Raw genomic sequence first — 18,193 nt, forward strand, 5'->3', positions numbered from 1 at the left:
TCTGTCATTTTCTACTTTTTAAAGATTTTATTTTGCGGTTCTCGATTAATATCATCGGAGAAGTCGGCATATTTTTTATTTAGCTTTTCCTGGATTATTTGCTGCCTGTTAAACTTCTTTGTTTAACTTTAAAAAAATCTTAAAGAATCGCAACGTCGTTTGGCTAGCGTTGGTCCTTTTATTTTGGTCGTGTAATTGGTACTTTCCGATAAGTTATTAGCGAAGTCTTTATTAACTCTTCTAAACATTAATATTAACTGTGGTTTGGAAAATGTGTATAGATCCTTAGAATTATACGTCATTTGGGCCAAAGAATAACATAAAGCAGTTTATCTTGATCCCTAGCACAATGTATATATAACTTTTAAATAGTTCTTATAGCTTCACGTGTTTTTAATTTTTGTAACGGGTCCAAACTGAAAACATTTTCCAAAAATAATCCTTTCGGTGAGTGTTACCTATAATTGGTTTAACTTCCAATGTAAGGTCCAGAATTTAGGAGGGTGACTAAGAATTTGATTTAAGGACTTAAGAAATTTAAGTGGTTTTTTCATATTTGGCTGGAAAGATTCAAACCATTTTGAATGGGTGACCTTGTTAGACATTAATTTTGCGTGTTACACTATATAGGAGTGGCAAATGATTAGGTCGAGTTTCGTCGAAAACAGTGAGGTTTGTATGGACAAGATTTTTCGGGTCACGTCAAAAAAGTATTCTTGCCAAAACGACCATGACTAATTGCGAATTGTAAGATTGGCAAATCTTACAGACTGAATAATTGTTTGTAATAAAAGTTCTATTGGACTAAACATGATGAGGCTAAAAACTCGTGCGCCATGTTGGAGAAACTTGGGTTTGGAGAGATGTTAGGATCAGAATCATTACTAAACCCTTACTTTTGATAATGTCTTCCGACTTAAACTCAAAAGAAACAAGGTTTTTGTCAAACTGGTGCATGAGTGCGAAGGGAGTGTCAGAATCAGATTCCTAAGTGTGTAAATGGGCTCCGTCACCTAAAACAAGTTTCAAAATCTACACCATACAGCAGACAACCCAAAATTGAAGCTTGCAGTGTTAAAGTAAGATGAAGAATGTTAATGCCCTATCAAAAACTGGGGGGGGGGGAGATGTTACCGATGTTGCGTTTAACGTTATTGAAGCTACACGCATATTGTTGATAGACCGCATATAAATATTGCAAAACATATAATTCATGTATTTTGCAATATTTATATGCGGTCTACCAACAAAATTTTATCAGTGTTGGTATTTTGAAGGCTCGTTGAGTTACGAATATTTTTCTCAATATAAAAATATACCTGAAGTTTTACAATGAGTAGTTTTACAGCAAGTTTTACAACCTGCGATTTACTACCTTATTAGCGCGTATAATTCAGTGGTACCTTCAACTTTGTACTGTGTGGTAACTAAATCTCTGTTAAAAAATTTACCTTTTAAATAGTGACTCGTCACAGTGGAGCGAAATGTCTTGAACGAAAAAAATTTCTTGAAATCTGCAAGGAGTAGAAGTATCGGTGAAATTTTCTTCGCCAATCCCGTGACGCATTTGCTTATTACAAATTTTCTTGTGGTCGCAAGTGTGGTTCAGCAAATTACTTGAAGCTATTTATGTATCTACCGGTTGATATCCTTCTATCTTAGCAGTTCTACTAAACCCTCCAGGCATTATAGTGTTTTGATACTGAATTTAAACTTTATCACCAGTTTTTTTTTTTGCAAATAAAGTAGTTGGGTGCCTATAATGGGAGATTTGGTTATAGCTCGTGATGATAAAATATCATCACGAGCTATGACCAAATTTGCCATTTTCTTAGAACCTTATGTACCTCAATCACTTCTCATTCGAGGATCTCTAAAACTTGCATGGCTGTGTTTTCTCTCCGATGAAAGATCGGATTCATTTCGCTACCATCACATCGGAAAACCACAAAGTAGTAAATACATGACACCTATTTTGAGATCTGCTTTGTAATAACTCTGTAATGTGTATCCATCAATAGAAATGCATAACGATTTGAATTCAGAGTATATAATTAATAGCAAAGCATTTGCTTGTGATTGCTTTTGAGTTTAGAATGTTTTGAAATGGTGTAGGTGAAAAACCTCTTTTTGGTTTTTCGCCTATACCTCTTCAGTAATCTTTACAGCGTTTAAGAATGCCTGTTATTGAGAATACGAAAAGGCATTTAAAAGAATTATTTTTGCTAAAAATATTTAGTTAGTATTTATTCCAATCGAAATATTCTTTTCTCTTTTTTTAAAATAAATTGGTCAATCCGCTTCCTTTTCTTTCCAGATTAGGTATTGTACCTTTATTTAACTAAAAACATTAAGCAAAATGGATGAGTTTTGTTTCTCAAATTTTAAGATGTCGATAACTATAACTGGAAAATCATTCTCTTTTGTATTTATTCGTGGAACTTAAAATACAGATGTATTTAAAAGATTGTTAAACTTATGAGGTCGCTAGAGTCTTTTTAAAATTTACATAAAACAGGGACGATGTCAAATCATCGATAATATGTATTTTTTATATTAATCTTTCCCTTAAAAACTATATAGCGTTGGAAAGTTGCTGCGTCTTGTAAATAACGTCATACTTCAAGATATGCAAATAAGTAAAATAGGATTTATCGTTCATCTTGAATCATTCTTGACGAATCTCTTTTATTAAATAGGATTAGCTTTTCATCCACCCACCATGAAGTAAACTCGGTCTACAATATTTCCTGGTGTCTCATTAAAAATCATTGTCGTAAAGATCTTTTATTGTTAATGAATGTGGCATACTAAAGTTTGTTACTAAAATGCAAAAAGTTTAAAAATTTAAGATTATTACATTATTATGCTTTTTTATTTTAGATTTGTTACTTTAGAAAACTCTCGCTAAAAGAAGCCTCGTATCCAAACTAATAATTGCTGTTTCTGAAAACATTGTAATATTATTGCTAAATGTTTTAGTCTGATAATGTTCATGCTAATGTAATATGTAATGTTTGAGTAATAATTATGCAATGTTTAATCTAATAATATTCAGATAAAATGTTCCCTATTCTGTCTTTTTATTAGCATCTGTTTCAGATTCTTCATAAAAATCTCATGGTTTTCTTTATAGCTATCTCCGGTAGTCTCTTTGAGTCAGAAGTGATCGCAAAGGAACTTGTTCGGAGATTTGTTTAGGAATGTATTTGCCTAATTTGAGTTTTTTTATTTTTAAGAAGATGAAGAACTAGATTTGTTTTTTTTTTTTTGACGATGTGTTGAGCTCCAAATATCGTTCTTTTAAAAATATGCCTTTTTGACTTAGCTTAACATATCCCGAGCTGCATAGTTTGCTCTGCGCAATTTTTTTAAAGAAATTCACAATCCGATTCCATTATGAGCGAAGCTTTAGTGATTTGACAAATCACGCAGAAGTTCATAGTAAGGGACTCGAACGGATTTCATTGCAGAAATAACAATCTTCAAGTATGATTTTATTCCCATCAACATGACAAGTTAGAGCGTTGCACAAAAAATTTCCTCGTCCTTGTAATAAAAAAAGCTTTTGTAAGTGTAATGCGGCGTTTGAAGTGGAATTGAGGCGTCTCCTGACGGCATAGTACTTTTTATTAGCTGAAAACAACTAAAGTAAACCTATATACTTCACAGACCTAAATTGAACAACAGCTGCAAGTAAATTTACTACTCTCTATGGATGGAAGTATGGTAAGTTTTAAATCTTTCTTGTAGTGTCAGAGGAAGTACAAGCTTACTGTGAGGAGGGAGAACTAAGTTAAAAGCAACGATCGAAAAGACGTACACAAGATGACTCGTCAACCCTTCATATAAATTAATGATGAAGCAAAAAGAATGAAGTAAAAACAACAACTATGGAAAGACATATACACGAAGACTTATTCAACCTGTCATATAAATAAATGATAAAGCGAAAAGAAGAAAAGTTAAAAACAACAACCTGACATAATAAATGATGAATAAGTAACGCAATCGAAAACAACCAAAAAAATATAAAAAGCTCGAAAAAAAAAGAGATAGAGAGACGGATTAGAGCGACGAATGAGTCATCTTTTTGGAAAGAGAGAAGAAGAAAAGAAGACGAAGTTTTAAATAGAAAGTTTTAAGAAAGTTTTAAGAAGAATTTTAAAAAGAGAGAGAATTTAGTGATTGAAAAATATTTTAATGAACAAGTAGTTTTATAAGCAGTTTAGTAAGCAGTTGAATAAAAGAAGAAAAGAAGAAGATTTTGATATTGATTAAAGAAGACTTTCACCGTGATATTATTATCTTCAGACAAAACATCTTGTTCCCTTCAGTAAAAAGATAAAAAAGGAGTTTGAGTTAGTTAAATAACATGATCTTGGTGCTCTGAAAATAGTTCAGCATAAATTAGTGAAATGCAAGACGCAGTTGGTAGACTTATTTAAGTGGTTACATTATGAGCTTTCTAGGCAAAACACATCAAAATAATTGATCAAAAGAAGCAACAGATTAAAACAGTCTTTTTCTCAAAGAGTTGGATGGATTTCAACATCACAAGGTTTTGAGTATGTGTGTCCTTGCTTTATAGTATCGTCATGCCTCAGAGTTTTAAACGCTTTATTGTTAGTTTTGGTCCAGTGGCAGCTGATAAAAACAGCACCACCCTCCCAAATATGAGCTGCCTCTGATGTACTCAAGCATATATATATATATATATATATATATATATATATATATATATATAATAAGGAGTACATGGGTTTTATAAGCGACTGCTGGACGTTCAAGGCAGTTGAATTTTTCATTACTTTGAGCTTGTACTATCTTGGTCAACTTTGCTTTAAAAAATTTACTATAAAAGTGCTCACTTCCAGCATTCCTACTACCATATTATTGTTAAGTTTCAACTACAACTATAATCAGGTAAGAGTTAACCCTAGGCTGAGTAATCTGACTTGCGCCGAATTGTCCTACGAGAAGTTATCAGATGTTAGTGAATGCGCTGAGACAATAAGAAAAGAGTTGGGGAAACGAAAAATAGGATCGTATATAGCATTTACAGAGTGAGGCAGCAAAAATTAGAAACTCAAAGGCAGTATGAATATAATTTTATTTTGAATGATCAACCAACTGATATCAATAATATTTTAAGAAATGTTTGTAGGGCTCTTATAAAACATTTTATTCAATATAGCTGCCTTTGTTGTCTATTACAGCCTACACATTACATTTAAAGGCTTTGCAACTGTTCAAAATGAAGCTTCTAAATACTTTTTCCCACTCTATTCCTATACTTGCTCAAGATAAATGACACTAGGATTAGAAATTCTGTTGTTTAAGTGCTCCATATTGCTCCAAAATGCATAGTCTAGGGGGTTCACCTTAAGTCATGAACCTTATAATAAACTTCACCACACACATTTTCAACAGGTTGACAAACACAGAAAGACATCTTTTTTTAATCAGACACCACAGCTTTCAGAACAATGATTTGAGTTAGGTTCTTGATTCTAAAGATTCCTTTCACATCACGAAGATGACTTTGAAGATGACTTCGCAATGTACCAGTTGTTGAGACAATTAAAAACTGCATCAATAGCAAAAAATTTTTCATTAGAAAAGATGATCCATGCGGCTTTCATGGAGTTTATTTTTCCGGTCAAAAAGTATTTTGAGTTCATATGAACTGTAAATCAATACAGCCAGCCCTTCCTATGGTCTATGGGCTAGCTTTATTGTCCCTGGATAGTTTCTTATGGATTCCATAAGATCTTCCTATATTTTGATTTTGAGAAACTTTAGAAATAAAAAAATCCTGTTTTTTTATTCATGCCTCCACTTACTAACCTTCTCCAATTGATATTTGGCTGTTAATATTGTAGACCAGGCGTGGATCTAAGGGATGGATCTAACGGCGGCCACATTAGTTTTGGGTTTTTTCGCTTTAGGAATATTCCTAAAAATTTAAATTTGTCTGCCGTAATTTACGGATTTCGGCTATAGAGATTCCTGCTATGGCCACAACGCTTCTTATTACACGTTACCGACGTTTTATTTAATCAATAAATGCTGTGAAAAAATATTAAAATATCAATCTTTTATCGAAATTTAAACCGTGAAAATAAAATTCGGCCACATAGTTACAAATTCCTGGATCCGCGCCTATTGTAGACGGTATTCTAAGATGGTGTCCAAACAATCTTCAAAATACGCCTAAGTTTAACTGACAATAATCCAATAATTTGATTACCCAATAGATTGTCAAATGGTTGACAACTGAGAAGTGTGTTACAAAGTTTTGTGTACCTGAGATCTCAAAAAAGATCTTCTGAAAGCTGGAGATGTAATTCCCATTATGTTACCAGCTGTTACAAAATTTACGCGGGTCAAATCACTCAACTCATCTACACAGAAACTTTGGAGAATGCACTTTTACCATGTACGAGTATTTTCTATGGAGTTATGACGACAGTTTCGATTTCTCATTGGTTTATTTCGATTTCTCATTGGTTTACTGAGAGAAATGTGTCAGTCTCACCATGGTGTGTACGATCACCTTATCACAAACCTAAAAAAAATATTTGGTGGTATTGCTTTTTCTTTTTTTTTTTTTAATTTCTTTTTTTTTTTATTTTTATTTATTTATTTTTTTTTCATAAAATAAAATAATATTTACGTGTGCTTGTTTGAAAAATATTACTTATTGCAATTATTATTACTTATTATTACTTATTGCTATTATTATTACTTATTATTACTTATTGCTATTATTATTACTTATTATTACTTATTGCTATTATTATTACTTATTATTACTTATTGCTATTATTATTACTTATTGTTTGAAAAATATTACTTATTATAATCAGTAATAAAAAAATCTTAACCCGTTAACGCAGATTAATAAAATTTATCAAACTTTTAATAAAAGTATGTGCGCGCTTAAATATATTGTGGAACTGTATTAATTTTCTTAACAACATAACATAGATTGAGTCCTATTAAGCAGATATCCTCTTAAGATCTATTCGTGATTTTATATCAAAAGATCAAAATGATAAATTAATTTTTTTTGTCCAAATAAATTGGTTTATTTAAAGACGAAGAACAAGTCCTATTTAAGAATCTTTTTGATTAGACACACAAAGAATTTTTAAATTCCAGGCCAAATATGTAGAAAATTATAATACTCGTTCTAGTTGTAAAAACACTATACCAAATAAACTACATGTCATACAGGAACAATGTAAATATACCTTTATAGTCTCAAATTACATTAAAAACAACTTCACTTTCTAACACATGTAGAATAAAATAAAGTTTTGATATATTTATACTTGCGTGTAGTAATTATTATTATCATAGTAATGATAACAATATAATAAAGTTTCTACATTCTTGAGTAATTATTTTAATGAAATGTAATTTTAAAATATAGACATGAAATTTTTTAAATAACTCAAATTAAACATTAAACATATTATTTTATTGAACATAAAAGTATTCTTTCAAACAAAATAAATTTCCTCAGTTTTTAAAAAACGATCAAACGAGGAAATAACGCGGATGCCTGCGTTAATTTTCTTAGGTATTAGTTAATAGAGAAGCTTAGTTTGAAAAAAACAAAAACGAAATTTTATTCGCACTTATTATTTAGCTTAGTTATAATTAAGAAGCTTCACACTAATTGCAACCAATCTTTTATCGTTTTTTTTCGGTATGCTCAGAAGAAGTAAGTTGAAAAGAACTTAAAATTTCAAATACCTTCCCTTTCATTCGATTCTAAAAATCTAAAAAAATTGGCTTAAAAAAAAATCCTCAAGTACCTATCAAATCAATGAGAACAGAGGAGACAACATATTAGTGCGATTTTAACGAAAGTAAAAGCGAAAGCAAGTTAGTAAAACGGAATAAACGACTAAACGTAATGATCATATTTTAAAACAAAGAACGTCATAAGGATAAAATCGTTTTTTCTAGTTATTTAAATCAACTTAAAATAAGCACTAAGTGAAATTAATCAGGCAAGTTAGGAGATAATGTTAGCTATCGCTTTTAATATTTTGCTTTTTAATAAAAATACTTGAGAAAGAATTCTTTTTATCAGAAGAAATCTAACAGGGTCCAGATTTCAATAGAATTCGAAAAGATTCAAATAAAAATTGTTTCGGCGGAGAGTCCTTCACAATTATTATTTTGGACATAGATTAAATATAAATCTTGCTCGATAAACATCTTCAGTTTTCCTGATACAAATTGCAAAATGGAAAAATAAGGTATTTCACGAATTTAACTGATTGGGTTGATCTAAAATATATGTGAGTTTATTAATTATAGATCATATGTAAGGATTATACTAATTAAAGATTACAATTATATTTAATAAGAACTAATAATTTTGAGATCTAGGACTGTTATGGACTGGATAATTTGATGTTATGGATAAATTGATGTGGAACAACCCCTCAATTTTTCAATGAAATTTTTCGATCCAATATTTCTACTTAATACTTCGATTCATTCTTCCAATTTAATTTTTCAATTCAATTTTGTATGCCATTTTAAGTTCTACTTTTGCATTAAGCAAAATATTGTCTATAACTTATTTGTTAAATTCGTCCAATATGTTCACAAAAAAACAGATTGATTTTTTTTTTCAACTCTTCAGATGCTGTCTATAGAATTAAATTTTATATTTATCATGCAAAGTAAGGCTGGTATATTTCTAAAAAACATATATGAAAAAAAGCCAAAAGTTGAAAAAACTCCTTGCAAAAAAAACGTAGATATCCTGCAATTTACTCTGGAAGAGTACTATCGTTGATCAGTGTTCTTCTGGTTTACTTACTTTACATTGCGGCTCTATATCAAAAGATTATTTTAATTCGTAAAACTCCTAAAAGATGTTTAGCGGTTCATAGTACATACAAGAATCTTTTGAAAAGGCTTATATCATTCAAAACAGAAGAAGAAAGAAAAGAAAGTAAAAGAATAGATTTGCTGAGATTTAAACTACTTTTTGATATATATTTACATCATTATATAAATGAATAAGAACAATAAATTACTTATATTTAATGAAAGTCTCTTATACTATAAAAAAGCGAAGTTTCGAAGTTTCTTCCATCTTTAAAAACAAAGCTTCTGCCATCTTTTTTTTAATAAACAAAAGATTTTGTGATTGTTTACACAGCTGTTAGTAAGTCAATGATTTGTTTTGATAAATTATAAGTTGTGATTTTTTAAGTGAATAAAAAGTAATTTTGCTCTTGTTTGTCTTTAAATTTCAACATCATTTTTTTTTTTTTTTTAAAAAAAAACTGTTTTTGCATACTGTTTTTGAATTTAGAAAATGACAGCTTTATTGTTTAAAATTGCTGTTTTGGGTTAAATTTGATACGGGTAATGAATTAATTTAGGCTAAAGCTAGTGATTGGTTAACTTGGTATCACCAAAAAAGTATAGAGCTTGGGTGCTAAATTTAAAATCGCTATGTCAACGGTTGAAAAACCAAAAAGCAAACGCGCTTTACTTATTGGTATCAACAAATACCTCAATTCTAATTTCCGTGATTTGGATGGCTGTATCAACGATGTACAAATAATGTTTAAAATACTGACAGAGACGTTTCAGTTTCCACCCGAAAACATCTCTGTACTTCACGACGATTGCGCAGAAAAGCCAACGAGGGAAGGTATCCTATGCGCATTTGATCGTCTTGTCTCTGAAACATGCAACAATGACATAGTGGTATTTTTTTATGCAGGCCATGGGTCTAGGCGCAAAAATTCAACTAAAGCTAGTGGTTACAATGAAACAATAGTACCAAGAGATTCTGGACGAACTGGAGGACGAAACACAAGTGAGCAATATAATACTAACCTGGATATTACCGATGACGAATTACAAGATTTGATGCTTCGTCCTCTAACCTTAAAGACATCTAATTTAGTCTTGATTTTTGATAGTTGTCATTCTGGTCATATTCTTAGAGAAGTTGACTTTGCAAAAGCGCGCTTTGTAGAGGCTGACGAATCTGAAGATTCTCTGAATGAAACTGTTAACACACAATCAAAACTCGTGGCAGTTTCTAGAACCTGTGTGAGCGAAAAAGGAGCTAGTGGGTGGTTTCCCCAGAGCAATAAATATGTTTTACTCGCTGCTTGTCAAGCTCACGAAAAAGCAAATGAAAAACACGTCACCTACAAAGATGGAAAAAATACAGAAGTGCTAATACACGGTGCATGGACATATGAACTTTGCAGGGCAATTTTGGCTGAAGCGCAGGCAGAAACCAGCACATATCGCTCAGTTTTTGAACGAGCGTTTCCTTTGGTAACAGAGTCATTTCCTGCGCAACATCCCATTATTGAAGGAGTGCTTAATCATGCCGTGTTCGATATACATACTGTGCCAACAATACCCTATGCAATAGTTATCGGTAAAAGAGGCAAACAAGTGCAACTCTCTTATGGAGCAGTGCATGGATTTAGTTTAGGTTCTCAATTTGTTATCTGTACAAAAGGTACAAAGATCAAGCCTGAGAGTAATGACCCAGCTGTTATTAGCTCTGTAACAATTACGGAAGTTGGGGCAGTTAGAAGCTGGGCTGATAGCTTTGAAACTGATGCTGAGTTGGATAAGGTGAACATTGGAAGTCCTGCATTTGAAATTGCTCATGCCTTTAATGAACTTAAAGTTGGCGTTAGAGTTGTTATTTCTTCGACATTGCAGGAGTGGATAAAAGCGCAATCAAGCCTTGAACTTGAAAACCTGAATAATTGTTTTTCGGAAGTCATTGACTTTGTCGGAAAAAACGCTTATTTATTTTTTGTGAAGTCGGACGATACCAGTTTCGATTGTATAACTGTTCAGTTGTCATTACCAAACCAAGACAGTCAAACAGTTTTACAACCTTTTAGACCTCTTTATTTTGTGTATGGAGCTGATGGTCAATTAGAGATTGAAAAACCGCTTGAAGTTAATTCTGATGGCACTGCCCAATTGAGAAGCAAACTTGAATTACTGGGGAAATATCACAGACTGTTGAGGCTTCACAACAGTAACGATCAAACTAACCCTCTTCACAACAAAGTTGAAATGCAACTTTTGCGTCGTTTTACAAATAATGATCCCTGGTGTGATGTTTCAGTTGATGAGCTTTCATTGCTCCCAATTATTTTAGAAGATCAGTATGTAGGAGTGAGAATAGTCAATAAAAGTACCATGCCAATTGAAGTTGGACTTCTTGAGTTTGCAGAAAATGGATCTGTTAATGTTCTTTACCCTCCAAATGGTGTAAGTGAAACTATTGAGCAGGGTTGCACTCTTTGTGTGGGGGAGGAATGGGGTGCTATTGAAGTAGCATCATCTTTGTGGTTTCAGGAAACCTTTAAGCTTTTTATTACAATAGAAAAAACAGATTTCGCCATTTTAGAACAAGGCCCCTTTCGTGGAAATGTTAAGTCTTCATTGAATGAGCTTCTTACGGTAAATAAAATGAGACTTGTAAGAAAGCAAGACCATAAAAAAAGTTACTGGACTACAGTACAAAAAACCTTTGAAATTAAAAAGAAAACTCAATCCATTGTTCCAGGGAAGCCATCATTCAGCAGCTCAATTAAATTCGAGCTCCAAAATGCTAACTTTGAGTTTGCAAAAACATTTCAAGAAAATTTTGATAAATTAAGCACTCACTATGCAGCATCTGTTGAACATGTTTTCTCAAAATCTGCTTTAAATAGTTTAGAATCCTTTTATAAATTATTCCAATCATTCAAGTTTGAGTGTACTGAGGCTGATAACATGTCTCACTTAAACAACTTTTATGAAGAGATTAATTGGGAGGTCATGCATAACACTATAACAAATTTAGATTATGAAGCACTACTTAATTATTTTTTATCAGTTTTGCTTCACGAAAAAGAAAATATCTTACCTGCCTACAAGATGATTCGTGCTATATGGATAGAAGATTATACTGCAGAAAAAAATGAATGTAAAGAGTTCCAAATTCAATTTTCAAAAACTGGTTTTTCTGCTCTGGTGAACCATATAGATGCATTAACTCACCCTGGAGAATATCCCACAATACACTATAATTTAGGCCTAATTTTAAGTAGAAACTGTGATGCTATTTCTGCCAGAGATGCTATTGATCATTATAATCTAGCTCTTAACATATGGAACAACGAAGAATATCCTGTTGATCACGGTCAGACTTTATTTGCGATTGCTAATGTTTACTCTCACCTTATGGAATTGACTGAAACTATAAACGAAAAGCTTAAAAACGCCAGAAGTTCTATTGCATTACTTAAAAAAGCTTACAAAGTTTTCAAAGCAGCAGAGTCAAATGAAGCATATGCTGTTATTAATAACCTTACAATAGTACTTAGCCAAATTGCTGAAATTGATCCGGATGAGAAATTCTCTGAAGACTTTCATTTCGCATCAGCCCTAATAGAAAATACAATTTCCATTATCAAGAGCCAGCCGTTAAGAAAAGACACGGCCGAAATATTAATTGAAATGTTGATGGTAAAAAGTCACTTACTAAAATGTGATATTGCTTTACCCTGGCAAGAAGATATCATAGAAACGTGTAATGAGCTACTGAGATCAAACGTTTTAAATAGCAAATGTCGAATGCAATGCAATAATATGCTGGGCAATGCCTTTTCTTTAAGGCTGGTTGGAAGTAAAGGCGAAAATCTGCAACAAGCTGTAGAACATTTTCTTGCTGTCACTGAATTCTTTTCTACGCGTGATTTAAATAACAAACAGTTTGCAACATGTGTTGTCAATCTTGGAGCAGCAGTCAATGAGTTGAGGTACTTAAATATTTCACCAGAAACTAATGTTTATAAAGAGAAAGCCAAGAAGTTGCTAATGTATGTTGTAACTGATAGCAAAATGCTAAACGATAAGCTGAAAATAGCTGCTCGTTACAACCTCAGCCTATTTATGGATGACAACTTTGAAGAGCTGCAAAGCCTCTTGCCTATTGCAGCTAAACATGCGCCCAATGTTTGTGGACAAATTTATGCTGACATTGCAATAAAACTGCTTTCACGATCTTTTCAAGACAAAAATCCTTTTTTCAATGAACATTTGTTTTCAACTGAAACAATAAACTTTGAAGAGTGTAGTACGAGTGATATAACAAGTCAGCTGCTAATGTGGCCTTCGAAAGGTTTTGCCACCGCTCGTTTTGAAGAATTTATTTGTCTCGGAGGAAATTTATGTGGTCATACAGAAAAAGTTTTAAGCTATCTACAAGAAGCTGAAAAACTGCTGGTTATTGAAAGAGATAAAAATATGAGTTACTTTAAAAACTTGGGCGTGATGGGAGCATACTGGGCTACGCATTGCACATTGCCATATGAAGAAAAAATTAAACGAAGTTTATGTTCTTTTCGGAAAGCTATTGAGAATGTTGAACGACTATGGCCCATGTATAACGTTGACGCCCAAGTTACACTTGTAAATGAAACCGGTTTCCTTTGGGAAGATGCTTTGGATGTTGCGATATCGGAATATTTCTTACAAACTGAACAACATGCACAGAGTTTCTCAAGTCTCCACATTCTAGATATTTTATGCAGCGCTAAATGCCGAAATTTGTTAACTCCTTTGCAAAAGATGAAATCTAGTTCTAACAGAAAAGAGGTTTTGCAAGCGTGCACTTTACCTTCTTCTGCGTCATTGTCTGCTGTAAAAACAATCAGAGCAGCATTAACACTGCACTTAAATGAATCCCCGTTTATGGGATCCTCATTTAACGTTATACAGAACCTTCAAGAAGAAGAGGTTGCTGTGGAATGGTGGATATCAAACAAGCAGTTTATACTTTGCATAGTATACTCCAAGATTAAAAATGTTCAAATATACCGTAAATGGCACAGAGTAGAATCTGAAAATCTTTACAAACTGTGCCTAGCAGCTCAAAGTAATCCAAATTTTATGTCATGGAATCAAACATTTATCTATGATTTTTCTCGAGCCCTATATTTGGAAGAATTGTACAAGCATTTGGTTAAACATTTCCCAACGGCTACCAAGTTGTTTCTTTTGCCTCATGCCTATCTCTACTGCTGCCCAATTCATGCATTGCCTATCTTTAAAGATAAATCTTTTTGCTTGCTTGACGTTTATCCAGGTGGAGTATCATACCTACCAAATTCAAAGATGTTGGAAATTCTGCGACAACCAAATTCGGATAAAGCACTTTCGGAAACGCACACATTTTTGTTTCAAGCAGATCCAAATCATGACCTGCCATATTCAATTCAAGAAGTAATCAATATAGAAACCATTGTCAAAGCAGCACAAAAAACGTGCAGTTTAAGTGTGAACACGACTACTGAAACATTCATAAAAACTCTGCCATTGATGACTTTAAATGAACATTGCAACAATAGTAGTTGCTCTGCGCCATTTTTTTTGCATATCGCCTGTCATGGAAACTACAACGAAGAAGAACCGGCCGAGTCATACTTATTATTTGACGACAGTAAGTTTACTATGACTCAGTTTGAAAGTTTATCGCTAACATTTTGTCAACTTGCCGTGCTGTCTGCGTGTAATTCAGGGATGCGGGATTTTTCCCGCACTCACATGACCGACATTTATATCGGATTTGGAGCACAACTTCTAGCTAAAGGCTGTAAGAATGTTCTCTTGGCGCTGTCTCCGGTTGCCGATCAATCGACAGCTGAACTTATGAATTACTTTTACCAAGGGATTTTCAACGAAAAAAAGTCTATAGCATCATCTTTGCGCGATGCTCAGCTCAAGCTACGCGACAATGCTACGTTGAAATTCGAAGTATCGGACGAGGGTCTAAAACGTCTTGTTGGTAAAAAAACCAACCTTACTAGAGCTACAAAATATAATGATTGGTTATTTGCTCCTTTCGTACTTCTTGGCGATGGCAACTTTAAGTTTTTGTGTGATAGCTAACTAATAACTGTATTTATATAATTTCACTTAGGTAAAGCTTTTGAAATTGAATTTATTTATTTTCTAAATTCTACTGTAAAATCTACTGATTTGCTGACTAAATTATGAAGCATTTAACAAAAAAAGCAAGTGAATTTAAGCTTTTGACCGGTAATGTACATATATATATATATATATATATATATATATATATATATATATATATATATATATATATATTATATATATATATATATATATATATATATATATATATATATATATACCAAAGTAAACCTTTTCTAGTTATCTAAAAAACTAAAGAACAAAAATAACGAAAATGAGTTCCATTTTGAACCAAATTATTCATGCAAAATGTTTTTAACTGTAAATAGGTGTAGCTGAAGGTTGAATATTGTGATGTAATTCATTACCCAGATTGTATCATGGTTTATTAACAAAGATTGTTTGTTCATTAGCATTTAAATTTGCTTAGAGAAAAAATAAAAAGTGTTCCTGAGAGTCGGGTGCATTGATAAGCAGCTGGTAGAGAATGGTTAACAGTTGTAACAACTGTACATTTTTCCAGTAAGGATATTGCAAAAAACGGTACAAAACAGGTTGGTCAAATAACATCAGTAGAACGCAACACACTTGATGCTGTATGCTGTACAACAAATGCATTTAATAACTCCTAACCACCAATTTCTATATTTCTAAGAATGAATTTTAAAAGTTTGATGATAAAAAATGCTCCACAAGGAGGTTTAGATTTAGTTCATCCGTGCAAATGGATGGATGGGTTAAATCTAAAAATAAAGGAACGGATGACAGCAGATAGGGCATATCAAATGTTCAAAGGATGAACCAGTACTTGCTAATTCCATGTAGAAATGGGACAAAAAATAAAAGCTTTCCATCCACTCCCTTACATTTCCTCAAATTCCCTCAGGTAAATTAAAAATAATATAAATTCAGGAAATCTTAAATTTTCGCACTCTAATAAAATAAAAACTCTTACACTAACATTTTATGTGTTTTCCTAGTGCTGCGATGACTTTCTGCAAACGATTTGACATGGAATATACCAAACTTTTACAAATGCTTTGGATTTCTGTGTCTTTAAGTGTTTTAAAATTATTTTTTTACCATGAATTTCTTGACTTTTTTGGATGCATGGCATGTAGCTTAACCCTGTAATAATATTTCGTTTTCATTGGAAACACTTTTAATATCTCTGGAATTAAATGTTTGTAGAACCTCGATGTAAGTGTCAGATACTCATCCCAGTAACTGGGTAGAGTCTTCCTGGTCCAACAGCAGAGAAAAAACCCCAAAACATCTTCTTTTCTAGATGCTTGGCATATTGTTCAATGTGTCCGGATCGTTTAGGCTCACCATCAGAATGACGAACAAACTGTGACCTCTGGCCTTGCACTTCAAAATGTGATTATTCAAAAATAAAACCTGCAGTAAATAAATAAACAAGTTAACTATTATCAAGTCTCTTCAATTTAATAGCTTCAATTTTTAAAAATAATATGATTATATTTAATGTAATAAATAAAATAGCTGTAAATTTAACAAACACATTTCGTCTTACCCTTCTCTATTGTTCTTTAGTCCACTTTTTGTATTCGTTTGCCCACAAGAGACGCTTCTACTTCATGACATCAGTAAGTAATGGTTTTTTAGAAGGATTTCTGGCCTTTTAACAGCTATCAACCTCCTCCGCACAGTAGTCGAGCAGACATGGATGTCATGCGTAACTAAATTATTTCATTATTTGGTCACTTGTCTTTTTTAGATTTTTGATACTCTCCAGCATCAGATATCGGTCATCTCTCTCTAAGATCTTTCGTTTTCGACCACATTTTCGTTTTCTTAATGTAACCTGTTGGAATGTAATGCTTTTTAGAAAAAAAAATGATACAATTAATTTGCGCAATACAAGAACTTGAATTATTCTGGAAAAGCACTCATAAACTATAACAAATTGACAGATATAGTCCTTTCAAAAAGTAAAGTTTGTGGGTGGTATCTATATTATGTATATTGATAGTTCCAGGTGAGAAAGGACAAAACGAAATTTTTCCAAACATTTTGAAAAAATTCAAATAAACAAAAAAAAACAAAAAAAAAAAGAAAAATTTGATCATTTAAAAATTTCCCAAAAATTTACATCAGGTTTTCCATTTATCGATGAAGAAACTCGATAAACGAGATCACTAAAGAATATTCTAAAAAACAAGAATTTTCCAATACTGCAATTGCAAATTACGCTTAAAGTTTCCTATTAAAAAACTTCTTGGGAAGCTTTAAATGTTATTCCAAATGCTAACCATGAAACACATTCATCTGGCAAGTTTATATATTAGATTACCATTTTATTTAATTGCAGATTTTACATGATTATTTCATTTTTATTGTTTGATGTTTAATAGTAAATGTTAAAAATACTGGCGTTCTATGATTCAACCGAATCCTAAATTTCAATTTAGAACCGAATATGAGAAATTTATTACACAACCGAAAATATTCACGAAAAAAATTAGAACCGAAATAATTTCAATCGATCGAATTTTCGATCGAAATGTCATAAATGTATTTAGAACCAAAAAAATTTCGATCGAATCATTAATCGAAATGTCATAAATAATTTTAGAACCGAAAAAATTTCGATCCAAGTCATAAATGATTTTAGAACCGAAATTGATTGAAAAGGTTTACAATAGAAAGTTCTAGCACTGAATTATTTTATCGTTTATAAATTTTATAAGTTTTATACTTTTGTAATATGAGGTTAAAGCGCTTGTTGTTTGGAATACAGCCTTACATAACAAATTGAAAAATAGCATTGTTTATTTTCAAAAACATCTCGAAGTTGGTGGAATAATAACAACAGAACGGAATATCAAAAAGTTGAAGGTGAAAGAAGAAATTCATTCCTCTACGTAGCTAGGAATAATTGCAATGTAAAAAGCAAGAATCACAACGGTTACATTTATTTAAAATGCAAAAACTATCAACTGTGTGTTGGAACTGCAAAAATGCGCGAAGGAAGTGATATACTTGAGACAATTTGAGGCCACTTTCGTGATTTCAATTGTTGCCGTAATTCAATTGCTGCCGTTTAATTAAATAAATGAAATGACTTTTTAAAATAAATGTTTAAGCGCGGAATTCCGCAAATGTTTATCTTATACCATTATCGCCGACTTAATCTGGCCTATTTTATTTTTTCATT

General features: G+C 32.1%; 1 protein-coding gene across 6 annotated transcripts; it reads left to right on the top strand.

Annotated features, from left to right (window-relative positions):
* Positions 1 to 6,467: 6,467 nt before the first annotated feature.
* LOC145194589 (uncharacterized) lies at positions 6,468 to 15,018 on the top strand. 6 transcript variants are annotated; one of them, XM_090070573.1, is made up of 2 exons: positions 6,468 to 6,590; positions 9,353 to 15,018. In XM_090070573.1, exon 2 carries the CDS (start codon positions 9,496 to 9,498, stop codon positions 14,965 to 14,967), a length of 5,472 nt encoding a protein of 1,823 aa, XP_089926699.1. In that variant the 5' UTR covers positions 6,468 to 6,590; positions 9,353 to 9,495; the 3' UTR covers positions 14,968 to 15,018. The 6 variants fall into 6 exon arrangements, with proteins under 6 accessions (XP_089926699.1, XP_089926701.1, XP_089926697.1 ...); XM_090070575.1 differs by having other exon boundaries at positions 6,492 to 6,590; positions 9,423 to 15,018; XM_090070571.1 differs by lacking the exon at positions 6,468 to 6,590 and adding an exon at positions 7,980 to 8,321.
* Positions 15,019 to 18,193: the final 3,175 nt, after the last annotated feature.

Source organism: Hydra viridissima, unplaced genomic scaffold (genome assembly GCF_058129835.1).
Source record: "Hydra viridissima isolate aposymbiotic clone 2 unplaced genomic scaffold, HvirCarnegie_v1 scaffold_13, whole genome shotgun sequence".
Taxonomy (NCBI): Eukaryota; Metazoa; Cnidaria; class Hydrozoa; order Anthoathecata; family Hydridae; genus Hydra; species Hydra viridissima.